The sequence below is a fragment of the Antechinus flavipes genome, chromosome 2, assembly GCF_016432865.1.
Source record: "Antechinus flavipes isolate AdamAnt ecotype Samford, QLD, Australia chromosome 2, AdamAnt_v2, whole genome shotgun sequence".
Taxonomy (NCBI): Eukaryota; Metazoa; Chordata; class Mammalia; order Dasyuromorphia; family Dasyuridae; genus Antechinus; species Antechinus flavipes.
Window position 1 is genome coordinate 191,826,283 of NC_067399.1, and position 21,074 is coordinate 191,847,356.

Here is a 21,074-nt window from a genome sequence, read left to right on the forward strand (position 1 = left end):
GTTATCCAGGTCAAATAGATTTGTTAAGGCAAACCTAATTATGTGCCCTGGAAATAATTGGTTTATTCACAAAGTGAGAATAAATCACAAGTGAGCCTCCAAGAATGAGGAAAAGTACCAATATATTATTTCAAATTCCTAAGAAGTTTGGAAACAAAGAAAGTAGCCAAGGACAGAATATATGGATCTACCAGACACTACTCCAGTATCTAGTATTTTGTGACAATGTTTGTTCCTATTTGTACAAAGAAGAAAGGCAATGCAATAGTATGTCTGTGAGTCTGTGATGACAAGACCTTTCAAATACAATCATAGTTGTATTTCTGATATACAGTAATAGTTTTGAAATTCTGCCTCATTACCTAAGATTCTATATCTAGAAACTATTAAATGTTAGAAGACTACAAGGTCAACTCAGAAGATAGGTCTAGATAATCATTTGCACAAATTGCTTCTTCATAGAACACCAATTATTAGAGATGCAATTATATAATTGGACAACTTTGTCCTTGTAGAAAAGATTATGATCAAATTTCCCAGATGATAAATGTGGCAGTTCTTGATGGGATATTGTGAATATTTGTAAATGAAAATATTTCTGACACACTTTGAAGTATTCACCACAAATATCAGGTATAATATGTAAAACAATTTATTTAACAGATGTTCTGTCAGTTGACTTATTGAACACGATTGCCAAAGTTTCTGGATGCCTACCTAATATGTTGCCACCCAAATGTCCAAATACTTGTTTAGCAAACAAGTACAGACTTATCACAGGAGCCTGCAACAACAAGTAAGTCATATTTATTTACATTCTTATTTTTCTAAACTTTTAATTTTATTTTTAGAATCACTATGTGCAATTCAGATATTATAATATACAAAATAGGTAAAGATGCAACTACTAAGAGTGTATAGATCTCTTCCACTAAAAGTATTAAAAAGCCACTCCTACTTAAAAAAAAAAAGAAAAGAAAAAAATTAGTTATCTACAGGACAAAATATAAACTACATAGCTCAGGATTCAGGGCACTTTGTAATCTGATTTAAATCTATTTTACTTTCTATAATTAACTATACGATATGGTTCTACTTTCATGTTTTTTGCTTATATCATTCCCTCTGCCTAAATGTTTGTTCCTTTCCACACTTTGTATTGGAAAACCGACAGTTCCTCAAGGGCCAGATAACATCTTCCATGAAGCTTACATAACTAGAATTCATAGAACATGGAGAAGAAACCATAGAGATTATGGAATTCATTGTTCTTCTCCATTGTATAGATGAGCAAACTGAGGCCAAGTAAACTGATTTTACTAATTATATGTGGTTTTGTTTTGTTACAAATACTTCTATGCTATATAATTTGTTGTTTTTTAATTGCTATTCATTTTGATAGAGTTACAAATTTTAAATTATATCTTAGCAACCAAGTAAGGTTCTATGTCTTGCAACTATCTATCATTTCCTTTCAGAATGCTGTTCTTAAGTGCCTCATTGTAGTGTGGAGGTGACCTTTGAAGGCAATGCAATTTGATTTTTTTTTGCCAGTTGAACCTAAACTAGAAAGATTCTGAGTACAGTCCTGGCAACACACTGATTTTTTTTTTCCTGAGGACTAGTCTGGCAAAGAACAAAGAATCATCATTAGTAAGCTGACCACTTGCTGATGATTTTTTTTTTTTGGCCCACAGTAACCTATTAAAATATTGGCTTAATTCCCCACTCATATGGCTACCATCCTAGTTTATTGTCCTACTCATTACCTCTCACCTGGTTTGCTGTAATAGCCTACAAACCAGTCTGCTTCTAGTCTAGCTTCTTATTTAAGTCATCCTCCACACAGCTGACAAAAATTATTTTTCTAAGGCACAAATATGATATGTTAGACTGTGATAGTCTCACAAATCAAATATGTTCAGGATAGTAGAACCATTACTGGAAGCCCATTGGCTGATGACTGGTACCACTCTCTATCCTATATGTAGTCATTGTAGTTTGCCTAGGTTCAGTTCTAGAGGAAAGAACACCACAAATTAGAAATATTAGGCTCTCTTTTCTCAGGAAGTCTTATTTGATATCAAAGCCCAAACCTGGTATCCCTGTTATGAGGCTAATTATACCTTGAGTTACAGCTTATGTCTAGGTTTCTATAAGGGAGAAAATTAAATAGCTAACCAGTGTATAATATGAGTCAGTTTGGGGACAGGTTATTTATTTCTCTACAGAAAGGAATAGTAAACATAGAAGAATCATAGTATACATTAACAGAATGATTTTTAAAAGATTAAGAAAATAATGAGCACCCAGAAAGGCAAAATGGCTGAATAATCATTCAAAGAAGCACAATTGAACTTTCTAATATAAGTCCTTCAAAAGATCAAAAAACCATGAGACCAATGTCAGTGAAGAAATCCAAGGTGGTGGGTGGAGGGGTGGGGGGAAAACTGCTGTATTACAAGGAAAGAGGAGGCTGTACACCCCAACACTATGAACTCACATAGAATGAAGGAACAAGAATCAATTAACACTTTTGTCTGAATTTCCCAGATACAAGTCACAAATCCATGACTGACTAAAGAGGAGACATGCCTATGAAGAGGAGTAAATGAGGGTCCTAGATTTTGTACATAGCAAAGTTAAATTTTACTGCGGCTGTCTTGATTGAGAGCTCAAAGTATATGAGCCCTTTGGTATCAAGGGCAAGATGAATGAGGCAGGAGACTCACAGAGTATAAAAAGAGCTCCAGTTTATTATGCTGTACAGTGTTGTTGATATACATTTTTGCAAGCATGATCAGGATGAACAGTAGGCAATCCCCAATCAGTGTTCAGAGAAGCAGCTCGTGGGCTTTGCGTATGCATGGTATTGACCAATGGGAGAAGAGACAATCCAGCCATTCTAACAACCTGCTCACAGGCGAGAGTCCCTGTCGAAGCATCCCTACTCATGAGCAACGGTGCTGTGACCCCCAGCCCGAGCCCTTTCTCTTGCCGTGCATCACTGCTCCTTGCTCAACAAGGGCATTTCTGCAACATGGCAGAAAACTTATTGTGCCCCAAAGGTCAAGATGGACCCTTTGCTCCCTCTCAGCTGGGTCCCATACCCTAGCAAAATTTGATAAACAAACAATAGCTATGGGGTTTTGATCTCCAAGAATAGAATAGGATGTCAATTCCAGATTGCAACCTAGTCTGAAGCTTGTAATAACTAAGGCATCAAACCCAAACAAAAGGAGAGCCTGCAAAAACCTGCAGAGCTTGTTATGATGACCAAGTCCAGGAGCAGTCTGATGGAACTCTACCTGGAGTGAGTGCAAAATATTAATTAACTCCAAATGAAGATCAGGTCTTGACAGAGCTAAGATTGAATAGGCAGTGATCTGATTTATCCTGGATCAGACAACTTGGGTATTTATGAAAGCTTAGAGCTTTCACCTTGAGCTTCCTCTGAGATCCTGGAATGACACAATAGCAGAAGAAGAACTTAAAAAATAAGCCTAGACATTTTTTCCAAAAATACACAAATTCTGAGTCTAATGTACATTAAGAAGTCAGGAAATAGACTGAGACAATAAGAAAGGAAATATTAGAAGAGATTATCATATAAAGACCTTTTTTATTCATATGAACAGTCAAGACACAACCCCAAAAGGAGAAAATAATTCCAAGATATATTAAAAAAAAAACAAAAAAACGAAACTAGAGAAAAGTACAGGTTGGGCATAAGTTTAACTAGAATTTCTAGTAGAAATGAAGCAAGAATTCTTTTTTGTTGTTGTTCAGGCAATTGGGGTTAAATGACTTGTCCAGCTATGCAGTGTTAAGTGTCTGAGACCAGACTTGAATTTTTTTTAAAGAGTTAAAATAGTTTTTAAAATTAAAAGACTTGAGGAATGGGTAGAAGATAAAGAGTCAATTGAATCTCACTTTCATTATATTGATCAAATGAAGGGGGAAATACATGTTTTGGTTTAGAAATACATTTCATTTTCTCTGACAAAGAGACTTAACTGAGTTTCATTGGATAAATGATGGACAGAAACAGCTACACCCAAAGAAGGAATACTGGGAAATGAATGTGAACTATTTGATTTTTGATTTTCTTCCCGAGTTATTTTTACCTTCTGAATTCAACTCTCCCTGTGCAGTGGGAGAACAGTTCGGTTCTGCAAATATGTATTGTATCTAGGATATACTGCTACATATTTAACATATATAGGACTGCTTACCATCTTGGGGGGGGAGGAGGAAGGGAGGGGAAAAAACGAAACATAAGTGATTGCAAGGGATAATGCTGTGTAAAAATTATCCTGGCATGGATTCTGTCAATACAAAGTTATTATTAAATAAAAAAAAAATTGAAATACATTTCATTGAGTAGAGTGAAGATAGTAGATTAAGGCAGGAATTCACTTGAATTCTCCCAAATTCCTCTCCAAAGAACTTTAAAATAGTGCCTCAAAAAGAATGCTGTAATGGCAAAACTAGCAAAAAAAATTAATAGAAAATTTGATATTCAACTATAAGACTCATGTATGAAAAGGCAAACAAGAATCATGAGGTACTTTCTAAGATTAAACTGTTTATATTTTTATATGGGAAGTTGATATAAACTCCCTAGGAACTTTATTTAAAGGAATTGACATTAATAGAGGGCATGCATATGAGTTGATTATGTTGGAATGATCTCCAAAAGAAAATTAAGAGTGTGATAAAGAAAGATAAAGAAAGATGGAGAATAAGGAAGGGAGAGGTGGAATTGGGAATTTTCTTGCAGAATAAAGGCACATAAAGAAGAGTTTTTATAATGGAGGAGAAAATGGAGGTGGGGTATGATTAGGGATGGGCAATGTTTGAAATTCATTCTCAACAGAATTGATTCAAAGAGAGAACATTGTATTCATTCAGTTGGGTATGGAAATATAAGTTGCCTGATAGGAAAATAGGAAGGGAAGGAGGTAAGAGAAAGAAAGAATGATAAAAAGAGATTGTGGATTAAGGGAGGCAGTGTTTAGAAATCAAATAATCTTTAAAAAGAAATTTTATTTGAAAAAAAGAGTAAGACAGAAAAACAGAAAAGGAAAACAAAACAAAAAGAAAACATTGTCATGTGCCCAGCAGAACATCAGGAAGGATTCAAAATATATAACAGCAAATTGTCAGATCAATGAAGTGTGTGTGTATATATATGTGTGTGTGTGTGTATGTATATATATGTTGAAGAAATTAGATTCATGACTGTCCATTTTTTTCTTTACTTCCTTTTAAATTGTTCTTTGGTTCTCTGCTAAGCACTTTATTTACTTTATTCTTTTCTCCTTTTCATCCCTCCTACCACCCCCAGTTAAGAAAAGATATATTTATGTATACATACACCCACACATTCACACACACACACACACACACACACACACACACACACATACCCACATACACACATCTTTCCTATCCCTACTGACTCTTTAATTAAATTCTGCTCCATAACTTGCTTTGCTCTTACTTAACCTCCCCTCACCCAAGAATCCCTCCCACGTTCCTTTGTGTCCCCATATGCCCATCCTGCCCCTTATTTCTTTATAGATTTTGGAGGGTACTACATCCTTCATGGTATATATGTAGTGTTGCCTTTGAACCTTTGAATGTGAGTAGGTTTTCAGAATTACAAGTCCTCCTACACTCTTCAATGCTTTCTATGTCTATTCTTCCTCTGCACCTCATTTGTATAACATGATTACTGTTTTTAGTTTAACCCTGCCAAGCTTTCTTTTGAGCAATCCTATTATTGATGTGAATCTTAAACATATACATTTTCCATGTTTAAAAAAAATGTCCTTGTTCAAACAGTTTGTCTGTGTTGAGTTTCTTAAAATTGATCTTTGATATTGACTTTTATATATTAAGTTTTCTGTTAAGTTCAGGTTTGGTTGAGAGAAAGTCCTGAAAAAAAGTTCATTTTTTTTTCTCATTCAAAATTATAGATTATATATTTGACTGGATATGCTATATTTGGCCTCAGGCCGAATTCTTTTGATTGTCAGTAGATATAATTATAAAACACACAGCTTTTATTGTAGCTGCTGATAAGTCTTATGCAATTCCAATTATAGTTCCAGTGAATTTGAATTGTTTTTTTTTTTTCTTGTTTCAAAACAAAACTTCTCTTTAATCTGGGGGTTGGCAATAATATTCCTAAATGTTTTCCCCAAAGGATCTCTTTAGATGGTGAGTGGTAATTTTTTTTTCTGTTTCTACTTTCCCCTCATATTCTATCTCTCCTGAACAATTTTCTTGGATTATTTTCTGCATTATTGTGTCGTTTCTCCTTTGGGTCACAATTTTCTGGCAATCTGATTATTCTTATATTTTCTCTTCCTATTCTGTTCTTCAGATCTGTCATTTTTTTTCTTATAAGATGTTTCACATTATGTTCTATTTTCTCATTCTTTATAATCTGTTTTGTTATTTCTTGCTCTATCATAGCTTCACCGGTTTCCCCTTTCCCAATTCTAATTTTGAAAGAATTATTTTTATCTTTGAGACTCTCTACCTCCTTTTCTAATTGGTTAACTTTTTTTTTTCCCATAAGCTTTTTGTTTTTCTTGGATTTTTTTTTTTTTTTTTTAGTTTTTCCTCTGTGCAGGAAGCCATTTCTGGCTCTTTCGTGTTACTCTTTCGTGTAAAAACTATTCTTTTTTTTTTAAAGCCTTTTATTTTCAAAATATATGCACGGATAATTTTTCAACATTGACCCTTGCCTAGCCTTGTGTTTCAGATTTTCACCTCCTTCTCCTCATCCCTCCCCTAGATGGCAAGCAACCAATCCAATATATGTTATTCATGTTAAAATATAGGTTAAGTCCAATATGTGTAAACATATTTATATAATTCTCTTGCTACACAAGAAAAATCAGATCAAAAAGGAAAGAAAATGAGTAAGAAAACAAAATACAAGTGAACAACAACAAAAAGAGTAAGAATGTTATGTTGTAATCTACATTCAGTTCCCACAGTCCTCTCTCTGAGTTTAGATGGCACTCTTCATCACAAGATCATTGGAACTGTCATCCATCAATCATCTCATTGTTGGAAAGAGTCACATTCATCAGAATTAATTGACTTATAATATTGATGTTGCCATGTACAATGATCTCCTGGTTCTTCTCATTTCACTTAGCATCAGTTCATGTAAGTCTCTCCAGGCCTCTCTAAAATCACCTTCCTGATCGTTTCTTATAGAAAAATAATATTCCATAACATTCATATACTATACTTTATTCAGCCATTCTCCAACTGATGGGCTTCGATTCAGTTTCTAGTTTCCTGCCACTGCAAAAAAAGCTGCCACAAACACTTTTGCACATGTGGATGTCTTTCCTTCCTTTAAGATCTCTTTGGGATATAGGCCCAATAGAAACACTGCTGGATCAAAGAGTATGCACAGTTTGATAATTTTTTGAGTGTAGTTCCAAATTGTTCTTCAGAATGGTTGGATCAGTTCACAATTCTACCAACAATGCATAAGTGTCCCAGTTTTCCCACATCCCCTCCAACATTCCTCATTATCTTTTTTAGTCATTTTAGCCAATCTGAGAGGTATGTACTGGTATCTCAGAGTTGTCTTAATTTGCATTTCTCTGATCAATAGTGATTTAGAGCACTTTTCATATGATTAGAAATGCTTTTAATTTTTCATTTGAAAATTTTCTGTTCATATCCTTCATAGCTTGAATTCTTATAAATTTGAGTCAATTCTCTATATATTTTAGAAATGAGACCTTTATCAGTCTGCTTAAATGTTTTCCCAATTTATTCCTTCCCAGTAGAAACTTTTCTTACTAAAGTGTCTTCTTCTTAAGATGAACTCAGGTTTTCTCTGTTCCCATAATATGTTTCAAAGGTGGGGCTCTTCTTCGCCAGCTAGTTTGTTTGTTTGTTTAATAAGAGGTATTAGTGTAAGCAACTCCAATTGTTGGTTAGTGGGATGGTGCCTCAGCCATTTCCTACAGCTCTTCTCTCTGAACAGGAATCCCAAAATAAAAGGTCCACCCTCCTGCAAGTGCCTACTGCCAGCAATGTCTCTGCCTTACTACTTCTTTACTCACTGATTTCCTTCTCACCCAAGGCCATGTCTCAGCATCCCAGCTGGGCCTGGTATTCCTAATAAGTCAAAGTTCACTTCATCTTCACAGATTCAAGCTCTTACAGGAGGTGAAAGTGTCTGTGCTTCTTGCCCAGGGTCCAGACACACCTAGCTAGCCTGAGAGGTCCACACTTGATGTTTCTGCAGAGCTAACCCTCAGCTGTTTGCACTTCAAAAAGGTTAATCTCCAACTCAGGGTATTTTTTCAGATATTCTTGAGTTGTATCAGGAGGATCCCTGTTCTATCCTAATTCTTCTTGATTTTTCACCAGTTTGTGTTTGCCCTGAGATACAAATTTGTTCTATTTGTAAGTGGAGAGCTTGAAATTTACCAACTTACTCTGCCATCTTCCACTAAATAGACTTTTGAGTAGAGACAGGTTAAAAAAAGTGAGAGAGAAAATTATAGTTAGTAATTATAAATGGGAATGGGAATGGGATGCTCATTCACAAAACAGAAGCAGATAGCAGAATGGATTAAAAAAATAGCATCCAACAATATGTTGTTTATAAGAGATACACTTTAAAAAGAAAGACACATACAGAGAGTTAAAATTAAAAGATATAAATAGTCAGTTTTCAGAAAAAGAAATCAAAATTATCTAGTCATATGGGAAAAATATTCTAAATATTTATTGATTAGAGAAAGATAAATTCAAACAACTCTGAGATACTACTTCATGTCTACCAGAAATGACAAATGCTGGAGGGGATGAAGAGAGATAATCATGAACTAATCCATCCATTCTGGAAAACAATTTTCAAATATGTCCAAAAAACTATAAAAATTATGCATGCCTTTTGACCCAATAAGACCATATCTAGGTTTATAGTTCAAAGAAATTTTAAAAAAAGGGAATAGGATCTTTATGTGCAAAAATATTCATATCAGTTCTTTCAAAGAGTTGGACATCAAATGGATGCCCATCAATTGATGAATGGCTGAAGAAATTGTGGTATAGGATTATAAAGGAATACTATTGTGTTTATTTTTATTTTTTTTCCTTTTTAAAAAATATTTATTTTTAATACAAATTGCTTTATTAATCATGTGTTTTTTTAATAACTTTTTATTGATAGAACTCATGCCAGAGTAATTTTTTACAACATTATCCCTTGCATTCACTTCTGTTCCGATTTTTCCCCTCCCTCCCTCCACCCCCTCCCGCAGACGGCAAGCAATCCTTTACATGTTGAATAGGTTACAGTATATCCTGGATACAATATACGTGTGCAGAACCCAACAGTTTTCTTGTTGCACAGGGAGAATTGAATTCAGAAGGTATAAATAATCCGGGAAGAAAAACAAAATGCAAGCAGTTTATATTCATCTCCCAGTGTTCTTTCTTTGGGTGTAGCTGCTTCTGCCCATCTTTGATCAGTTGAAACTGAATTAGCTCTCTTTATTGAAGAGATCCACTTCCATCAGAATACATCCTCAAACAGTATCATTGTTGAGGTATATAATGATCTCCTGATTCTGCTCATTTCACTTAGCATCAGTTCATGTAAGTCTCGCTAGTCCTCTCTATTACTATTGTGTTTAAAGCAATAATGAGATGTGGTTGCTTCAGGAAAAAAAAAAATCCATGACAAAAACTATATGAACTGATGCAAAGTTAAGCAAGAAGAACCTAGAGATCATTGTGCCCAGTAACAGCAATGTTGCAAGGATGATCAACTGTGAAAGACCTAGTTACTCTAATCTAAATGAAAAAATGCTATATGCCTTCAAAATCAGAACTTATGAACTCCAAATGCAAAATGAAGAAAAATTGTCACGTTATATTTTTCTTCTTTTTTTTTTTTGAACATGGCCAATATAGTAATATGTATTGCATAATTTCACATTTAAATTTAAAAGCACATTGCTTGTTTTCTTACAGGGTGTAGGAAGGAACAGGAGAGTGGGAGAAAATTTAGAATTAAAATTTTTTTTTAAAGAATGTTAAAATAAATTAACTTTGTATTAAAGAGTAAAAAGAAAAAGAAAACCAAAACAAAATTGCTAGTAACAAAGATAAAAAAGTAAACTAAAAGAAATTATTAGCAATTATTTTGTCTAAACATATACCAATAAAACTGATAATCTAAAAGAATGGAACATTTTCTAAAAATAAAAATTCACAGCAGAAGAAAAATAGAATTACCAAGGGAGAAAAAAAAAACCAGGACCAATTGAATTTACATATGAATTCTATCAAATATTTAAAGAAAAATTAAACCCAATATTATGTAAAAAATTTTTATGGAAAAATAGGGAGGGGAAAGCCAAGAGAGAAGAAAGTAGACAAGACTTTTCCTGAGCTCTTTCTGGCTTCCCTCAGAATCAAAACCAGATCAAACCTCTGAATAGATTTTGGAGTGGCAGAAGCTACAAATATTTGGAGTCTAACAAATTTCAAGCAGAAGATACCTTGGAAAGACTTCCTTCCACTTTAGTGGGAGGCTCTCTGCCAAATTACAGTTGTTTTGACTACTCTATCCTGTTTCAGAAGCCGGTGGATCAACTGACAAACTACATACAAACTACAAAAGTTAAATGGTGAGCCCTTGAGTGCCAGCATAACAAGCAAAATTTGGCCACGCCCACCCAGCATGGGCAGTGTAAAAATCCCCATCACTCTGTAGAGAAACTTGGGACAATATCCCCTTTGCAGACTTCAACCTTTTAAAAGGAACAGGGAAGAAAAGACCTCAAATTGAGGCAAATGCAAAATATTTACAGATGAAGCCTCAAAGAGTGATATGAGTTATCTCCAACTAGGATATAAGATTTCCTAGAAGATCCTTTTTGAATTCTTCCAAGAGAGTCTTTTGAATTGGCAAAGTTGAGTTGGAGAAGAAAAGTGGGAAAAGGAAATGAGAGCTTTGCACAAGAGCTTGGAAAAGGAAACATAAGGGGGAGGGGCTATAAAGGGAGAGAGCTGCTTGAGGCAAGTGATGGTCAGAAGCAAAATACTGGTGAGGAGGGAAAGGAGAAAGGGAAAAGAAAAGCATATATTGAGAAAAATAGAATGGCAGGAAATACAATTAGTAATTTTAGTTGTGAATGTGAATGAGATGAACTCTCCCACAAAACCGAAGCAGATAGCAGACTGGATTAAAAGCCTAAATCTTACAATATGTTGCTTAAAAGAAACACATCTGAAGAAGAGGGACACATATAGCATAAAGGTAAAAGACTGGAGCAAAATCTATTATGCTTCAGCTGAAGTTTAAAAAAAAAGTGGTTTTCTCAGAACTAGATAAAGAAGATAAGGAAGAAAATGAAATTTTAAAAAACTTAGACATGATAAACCTTTGGAAAAAAATTTAATGGGAACACAAAGGAATATTTTATTTTCTCAGTGGTACATGGAACTTACACAAAAGTTGACCATGTATTAGGGGATAAGATCTCAAAATCAAATGCAGGAAGGCAAAAATAGTAAATGTATCTTTTTCAGATCATGATGCAATAAAAATTACATCTAATTAGGGGTCAAAGGGAAATAGATCAAAAATGAAATGGAAACAAAATAATCTAATCCTAAAGAATGAGTGGTTGAAACAACAAATCAAAGACACAATCGATAATTTCAACTAAGAGAATGACAATAATAAGACCAAAATTTATGGGATGCAGCCAAAGCAGTTCTTAAATGCAATTTTATGTCCCTAGATAGTTACTTGAATAAAATAGAGAAAGAGAAGATCAATGAATTAGCATTCAACTAAAAAAGCTAGAAAAAAATTTAAAATTAAAAAATACCAATACCAAACGTGAAATTCTGAAAATTTAAAGGGGAACTAATAAAACTGAAAGAATTAAAACTACTGAACTAATAAACAAAAATAAGAATTGGTTTTATGAAAAAAATACAAAATAAATAAACTTTTAATTTGATTAGAAAAAGGAAAGAAGAAAATTAAGTTGCTAATACCAAAATTGAAAAGGGTAAAATTACCACCAATAAAGAGAAAATTAAAGCAGTAATTAGGAGTTATTTATGCCAATAAATCTAATAATCTAAGTGAAATGGAAGAATACTTAGAAAAATATAGATTGCCCAAGTTAACAGAGGAGAAAATAAATTACAAAATAGTCCCGTTTTTAAAAAAAGAAATTGAACAAATTATTAATCAACTTACTAAAAAAAAATCTCCAGTGCCAGATGGATTCACAAGTGAATTCTACTAATCATTTAAAAAACAATTAATTCCCAATACTATGCAAACTATTTGGAAAAATAGAGAAAGAAGGAATCCTACCAAATTCCTTTTATAACACACATATCCTGCTGATACCTAATCCAGGTAGGGTCAAAACAGAGATAGAAAATTATAAACCAATTTTCCTAATGAAATTGATGCAAAAATCTTAAATAAAATATTAACATGGAGACTACAGCAACTTATCACCAGTATAATACACGATGACCAAATAAGATTTATGCAAGGAATGCAGGACTGGTTCTATATTAAGAAAACTATTAACATAAATGACTACATCAATAACCAAACTAACAAAAATCATGATTATCTCAATAAATGCAGAAAAAACATTTGACAAAGTACAATACCCATTCCTATTAAAAAAAAAAAACTCTAGAGAGCATTGGAATAAAAGGAGTTTTCCTTAAAATGGTCAATAGCATCTATCTAAAATCATCAGCAAGCATCATGTGTAATGGGGATGAACAAGAAAGCATTTCCCGTAAGATCAGGTGTGAAACAATGTTGCCCACTGTCACCATTACAGAGACAGTAATTATGTTAGAAATGTTAGCTTTAGCAATGAGAAGAAAAATAGACTAAAGGAATTAGGGTAGGTAATAAGGAAACCAAATTATCACTCTTTGCAAATGACATGATGGTATACTTAGAAAATCCTAAAGTATCAACAAAAAAAACTACTAAAAAACAATTAACAACTTTAGCAAACTTGCAGGATACAAAATAAATCCACATAACCAACATTTCTATATGTTATCAACAAAGTTCGGTAGCAAAAGATACAAAGGGAAATTCCATTGTAAATAATTGTATATAATATAAAATATCTGGGAGTCTATCTGCCAAGACAAAGCCAGGAACTATGTGAATACAATTACAAAATACTTTCTACACAAATAAAATTAGATCTAAACAATTGGAAGAATATCAAGTACTCATGGGTAAGCTAAGCTAATATAATAAAAACGACAATTCTACCTAAATTAATCTACTTATTCAATGCCATACCAATCCAACTGTCAAGAAATTACTTTCAGAGCTAGAAAAAATAATAACAAAATTCATCTGGAACAAAAAAAGTCAAGAATTTCAAGGGAATTTAGTGAAAAAAAAAAAATTCAAAAGATGGTGGCTTAATTGTGCCAGACTTAAAACTATATTATAAAGCAGTGGCCATTAAAACCATTTGATACTGGCTAAGAAATGGAGTAGTTGATCAGTGGAATAGGTTATGTTTACAAGACACAATAGTCAATGATTATAATAATGTAGTGTTTGATAAAACCAAAGACTTCTTCTTCTGGGATAATAACTCATTAATTGACAAAAATTTCTGGGAAAAATATCAAATAATATGGTAAAAATCTTGGCATTGATCTACACATGACACCCTATACCAAGGTAAAGTCAAAATGGATTCCAAATTTAGACATAAAGGGTGATATTATAAGCAAATGAGGATGACAATGGACAGTCTACTTCTCAGATCTATGGAGAAGTAAGGAATTTATGGGTAAAAAAGAACTAGATAACATTATGAAATGCAAAATGGATAATTTTCATTATATAAAATCAAAAAGATTTCATACAAACAAAATCAATATAGCAGAAAAGGGGGGGGGGGCTTACATCCAAAGTTTCTGAAAAAGGCCTCATTTCTAAAAAATGTAGAGAAATGATTCAAATTTATAAGAACACAAGCCACTCTCCAAATGATAAAGGATCAAAGAATATTTGAATTTATATTATACAAAATATATTGCATATTTTTTCTTTCTTTCTGTGGAACAATATTAATGATAGCTAACAGATGTGTTAAGGTTTGTAAAGCATTTTACAACCATCTCATTTGAGTCTCATAAAAAAACTTTGGATAGAGCATCAGGTTTAGAGTCAAAAAGACTCATCTTTCTAAGTTCAAAATTGGCTTCAGATCCTTACTAACTGTGTGACTCTGGAAAAGTCACTTAATCCTGTTTGCCTCATATGTAATATAAGTAGAGAAAGAAATGGCAAACCAGTACTTTTCCAAGAAAACTTCAAATGGGATCATGAAAAATCAAACACAACTAAAATGAATGAACAACACCACAGATATTATTATCTCTATTTTACAGAAGAATTAATTAAGGATCAATCAGTGGAGTTTGGTAATTATCTAAAAAGTTAAGCATATGGTCACATATCTAAAGATGGTCAGAGGCAAGAAATAAACCCAGATTTTTCTGATTTCAAGCTCAATACTATGCAAAATTTCGTAGATATGACATCCCAGTGAGCCTTTTTGCAACTATCAGAATCAATTCTCTCTCTCTCTCTCTCTCTCTCTCTCTCTCTCTCTCTCTCTCTCTCTCTGTCTTTCTCTCTCTCTCTCTTTCTCTCTCTCTTTCCTTCCCTCCTTCCCTCCCTCTCTTTCTCTCTCTCTGTGTATTGTGTCTAATAACTCAGTTCTATTCAAAAAATAGTTATTTCATGGTGAAGAAGCAATATAATATAATGGACAGAGAACCAGCTTTGGAGACTGGACTCTTGCACCAACTCCAACATACACTGACCATATTACACCAGACAAGTCACTTGAACTCTCAATGCTTTAGCAATTCTAAGAGTACAAGTTGCAGAGGAGTTGCTGATCTGCCTTGGTAGAAAAATTTTCCACACCTAGGAGTTTTCTATACCAGAGTAATCATAGGTCCAGGCCCTATTCCTATCCTTCCTTTTATATGGTAGTCACCATTACAGACTACAGAAGTCTCCAAGTAGTTAACACACCATCTCTCTACCACATGTCTACAGATATATACAAAATTCACATTAAATAAAGATTAAAAAATTGTAGAGGCAGGGAAGCAATAAGATTCATAGACGTTAGCTAAGATGTTTTATTGAAAAGATTTTGATTGCTAAGGTTTTTGAGAGTTGGAGATGAGGAGGGAGATGCACATTCATGCACGCACTTACACACATTTTTTAGTTCATTAGTACTTCTTTTCTCTTCTATGACTCATAGGGAGATTTAGGCCACAGGATTCTAAAGATTTATACTATTAAAGAAAAAAGAACTCTGATTTTGTTCCCTAGAATAAAGGGAACTTCCCCCAGAAGTCCAGGTTAATTTTCATGGATTGTTGGATAGTTGTCTGTACATGAACTCACAAACCATTGTTATCTAATATGATACGTTAACTGTCATTTTAGTTCAGCAGGACTGGATTGTGATATTTCACAGGATTGAATCTTGTGACCACAGTCTCTGTGTGACAGTGACTTAAGATGCAATCATTTCAGGAACCTGAGCTATTCAAGGAGATGTTTAAAACACAAGTTTCTCCATTGCTCAAACAAATCTAACTTTAAAATGGACTTTCCTTTCTTGTCAAATTTTTATTTATGGCTTCTTTCTTACCTGAAGGCTATATTAATGAGAATTTGGGACTTTATTAATGAAGCTATTAGAAAAATCATGACCGTGATTAACTGGTGGCTTTAACAATCGACATTCCATCTCTCTGCCTTTCAGTCTCTCATTTGGAAATGTTGACATTTAGTAACAGTGTCCAACATCACCACAATGTCAGATTGGAACTCAGGAACAAAAGTAGAGATTTTCAAAGAGATACTATATGTAAATTGGTTACAAGGTCACCAAAAAGAAAAAAAAAAGATTTAGAATAACAAGGGCCCTTTCAGACAATATACCCTATTATCCTACAGAGAAATAATGAGGTCCGGAGAGGATAAGTGAGTTTACCAGATCTCTCTGCTTCCAGTCACCCAACTTTCCAAAATCCATTTTCCACACAGCTATCAAATAAATATTCCTAAATCACAGGTCTGGCTATTACATATCCTTTCTCAGAATTATCAGTAGCAACCTATTATGTCTTCAAGAAAAAAATTGTAACTCATAGGATCTTAGGTATGTGAAAGCAGTCAGAAGCCTCTTATTTTTTCAGATAAATGTGTACAATTATTCTAAACATATTTCCATATTCATACTGTGCAAAAAAAAGAATCAGATAAAAAGAAAAAGTAATAAAACAAGCAATAAAACAACAACAAAATAGTAAAATATATATGTATTATGCTTTGATTCAATACTTAGTCTACATAGTTTTCTCTTTAGATAAGGATGACTCTTTCCATTACAAGTTTATTGAATTGCTTTCAATTATTTTTCAATTATCATTGTTGAAAAGAGTCAAGTCCATCACAGTTGATCATCACATAATGTTTCTATTATTGTGTGCATTGTTCTCTTGGTTCTGCTCATTTTACTTAGCATCAGTTCATGTAAATCTCTCCAGGCCTTTCTGAAATGAACCTGCTCATTATTTCTTATAGAACAATAATATTCCATTAAATTCACATACCATAACTTATTCATCTATTCTTTAATTCCTCCATTCAATTTCAAGTTTCTTGCCACTACAAAAAGAAGCTTCTTATTTTTACAATTGAAGAAGTCAGAGAGATTACTTAGCCAAGAATGCAAGGAAATATCTTGCTAAACTAATTTTAACTCCAAATTTAAGGTACTTTGAATTATACCTTAATGCCTCTTCTGTTTGGCATTTACAATTGTGCTATCTCATTGAGGCCAAAAACTAGGTCTGACTCTTTCTTTCATTTCATCTAGTTTTCTCTGATAACTACAAAAGAAGAGAATATTTATTTATGGTTGCAATATTTCAACTTGGCTTTAAAGATCTTCATAATAATATAAAATCATTAAACAAACTTTTTATAGGTGCTATGTTCCAAGAACTGTGATAAGTGCTATTGATACAAAGACAAAAGTGAAACAGTCCTTGTTCTCAATGAGCTTACCTTCTAATGGACAGAATATATGTTTTAAAAGTGTATATTCAAGATACACAAAAAGGAGGTGCAAAGTAATTAAAGTTACTTAGAAACACTTTTTTGACTTACTATTGATAAAGTAGATTGAATTCATCTAATATTGATTGAGTGATAGACCAGTGATACAGATTTTTTTTCCAAAGAATTTACGATTGTGCATTAGCATTAGCACAGAAAGAAAAAGACTCAGTTCTCTGCTGTAGGTAGTAGATCACAGATCACAGGAAGATAAGTCATAGATTTATCTAGCCTGATTTCTTTATTTTGCAGATAAAAAAATGAGACAAAGAAAAGCTTTGCTGTATATAATGCCCTCACTAAATGATATTCTAATTGCTTAAGTTGTTTGTTAAACTTTTTGTGGAGTGATACAAATTCCTTGGTGGTAAGAAATTCCCTAATGCCTTTGAGACATTTGTAGAAGTTACTCTTATAGGACTCTCTTATCATGAGAAAGGTTTCTAGTCCTCAAATTTATTCCTCTTCTCCTTTTTCTTTCTTTATATCCCTAATTTCAACAGGATTGGATACTTCCTTTGTCAAAACCCCTAAATCAGAGATCATGCCTACCATTTGTAATATATTGGGTCTGTCCACAAAGCAATGCTCTTGCATTATTTCTGGAAAAAATAAACTACTCCTTTTTAAAAATACAATCTTTAAAAAACAAAATCACAATAATATCTGGCTCTAATTACTGAAGAGGAAATCAGATTTCATGTACACTGGTGATCCAGCTTTTCTAAAGACATTAGCAAAAGCCATGGAATAGTCACTCATGAAATATATTCTCTTTGTCAAATTCTTGTAAGTATCCATCAGATTATTGTACATGGTCAATGCCCCACTCAGAATGAAGAAATAGCCTCGTGTACAGGACCATCCAAACACCTGAGACTTCCTTTTATATGTCAGACTAGCTCAGTAAAACATATGAAGATTGAAAAGCACTTAAACAGCTGTGTATGTGTATATATATATATATATAATTTAATTTAATAAATAATTTGTAAAGGGAATTGTAAAATTTCAGTGACTAGTTGAAATAGAAACTGATCACCTGCACAGGCACGATATTATAATTAGCAGCAATGCTGAGTAAGAAAAATGTTCCATACAGGAGTGGAATTTAGCTACTCTTGGCACTCCAGCTCTCCACAGACTTGAATTTTTATTCCTCAGGAAGCAAAAAAGTAAAATCCATCATTCAAGCCCTAGTTCCCTGAGCCAATCAAATCCAGAAGATAATCTTCCTGTTACCTGAAAACAAACTCATTCTTTTTTTTTTTTTATAACTCAGATGCCTCTCCTATCAAATGAAATTTAAAAGAGCTATACTTTATTCAATAGGCAAGCTAAGCACAATGACTGAGACATAGTAGGCACTCTATGAATGGCTGTTTATTTATCAGTTGGGAAATAAGAAGTTACTAATCATTTCTGAGTGGTGGAGAGACCCATGCTTTAAGACCATGATTCCTTTGTCTGTGGTTCATAAAATTAGATACAGAAAGCAGAAAGACCATTTAAGTTGGTATTATCAGAATTCCCATAAGAAATAAGGAGCATATAAAGTAGTATGATGGATAAGGGAATGGAAAGATTAAGACTGATATTCCATGTGTAGAATCACTATCCTGAAATAGTACTTGACATTCCTTTTCCACAGAGTCCATATTATGAGTTATTATTTCTCCAAAAGTGCCCAAATCAAATGAAAATATGTGGATGTGAAGGGGGTGACACTTTAAGTCACCAGAGTTTACTCTCACAACATTCTAGATTAGTTGACCAAGTAGACTAATAGAGAAAGAAAATTACATTAGAAAATGAAGAAAAAATTTTTTATGAAAACAAAGAAATGTAAGTCTAAAGAACTTGTTTCTTTTGAGGAGGTCTAAAGTTGGGGGAAAACCACGTAGTAGCAGACTTGGAAATAGGATGGAATGACTGAGTTGTTGCCCCAAGATCAGATGCCTTTTGAAGCATAAGAAACAACTCAACTTAGAATATAACTGGCAAGAATATTAATCAAAAAAAGAAGATACATGAATTCACATAAAAATCTGCCCTGCCCTGATCTTTCCCCGAATTCATCTCCTGTTGAAGTACTGGCTAGAGTGCTGATGCTGTTGTCAGAAAGACTGATCTCCTTGAGTTCAAATCTAACCTCAGTTACTATCTGGGTGACTTTGAGAAAGTTATTTAATAGTATTTGTCTCAGTTTCCTCATCTGTAAAGTGAGCTGGAGAGGGAAATAACAAACCATTTCGGTATTTTTGCCAAGAAAATCCCAAATGGAACACAGAATCAGACACAATTGAACAAAGTATTTTCAAACTGTCTAATGGATTCTGTCAAGCTATATCATTCCATATTCTTTTTTTTTTTTTTTGCTGAGTCAATTGAAGTTAGGTGATTTGCCCAGGGTCACACAGCTAGGAAATGTTAAGTGTCTGAGGACAGATTTGAATTCAGGTCCTCCTGACTTCAGGATTGGTGCTCTAACCACTGCACCACCTAGCTGCCCCCATTCCACATACTTTCAACTGAATTGTTGCAGTCATAAAAAGTTTTAGTTGCAGTTATGACTAGATCCCCTGGGAAGAAAAAAATAAAATAAAAAACCCTATAGAAAAAGGGAAAGGACTATGAGGGAGTGTGTTGATAAAGACACATTGTTTTCTCTCTGTTCTACCAATGATGGGTCCTACCTAGGCATTGCCTGGGTAAAAATTTAACAACCAGCTCTCTGGAGGGAAATCTGTATGCAAGTCATATTGCTAAATTTAATCAGTTTTATTAATATTTTTTCCATTGCAATCTAAAGTCTACATGATCTACAAAATAATAAATCAAGCCTTGATTTGGTGCAAGTAATATTTTCTGGAAAATACACTGAAAAAAAAAGTCATTGGAGAAGCAGTCCAAGTTGATGCCTACTCTTTTTAAATCTCAGTCGCTTAGTTATCACTCCTCAGTTTCAACTATAAACTACTGTAAAGGTATTTTATTGTATGGTTCTATTACTTTCTTTTGAGAACTGCAACAAATCACTTTTGCTGAGAGATTGATTTTAGATATGATTGAATTTTTAAATATTCCTCCTTTTAATATCTCTGGCAAAGTACAAAATGATGGACTCTAATCAATCCCATCCCTCCTATTTTCCTATATCTTCATTTAATGGATAAATAAAATAACCATTTAGATCCTAATACAGACATATCTCATTAGTATATTCAGCTTTCTAATAACTAGATTTGTTAAATAGAAATCCAATATAGAAATGCAGATAAAATTGGACCAAACCCTGCAAATTCTAAGCAATAAATCCAAAATGCTAGTATTTTTCAGGATTATCATCTCTATAACAGTTTATCTGGGGAGAAAGTGGGGATGAATAGGTGTTTGCACAGCTCATAATTTATAAAGACTTCTATATAAAAAGTAATTACAAACCCAAAATTGAAATGTAAAATATGAGTTTAAATGTTATCCCTGTAATTCCAGATCTAGTTGGGCTATGAAATTCAGTTTAATTCAACAAATATATTACTAATGATCTCTTAATTGCCTAATTTAATGGTCTTTTCCCCATCCTCATTCTTCTTGATCTCTCTGCTGCCTCTCACAATGTCAATCATTGTTTTCTTCTTTATAACTCTTCTCTCTAGGTTTTTTCTAAAACTATTCTCTCCTGTGTGGCCTTCTACTCATCTGTATACTTCTCTGTCTACTTTATCAGATCTTCATCTGTCTCATGCCTGCTAAAAGGGGAGAATCAGAGGGCCCTATTCTGGGTCAATTTCTCTTGTTGCTCTATATTATTTTACATGATGATCTT

At 33.4% G+C, this 21,074-nt stretch overlaps 1 protein-coding gene across 1 annotated transcript in view; it reads left to right on the forward strand.

Moving 5' to 3' along the window:
* Nucleotides 1-21,074, forward strand: part of TPO (thyroid peroxidase) — a 179,010-nt gene that overhangs the window by 45,652 nt on the left and 112,284 nt on the right. Inside the window, exon 4 of the mRNA XM_051973586.1 lies at nucleotides 664-796. Coding sequence (XP_051829546.1) covers nucleotides 664-796 — 133 coding nt within the window. The remainder of the gene's footprint in view (nucleotides 1-663; nucleotides 797-21,074) is intronic.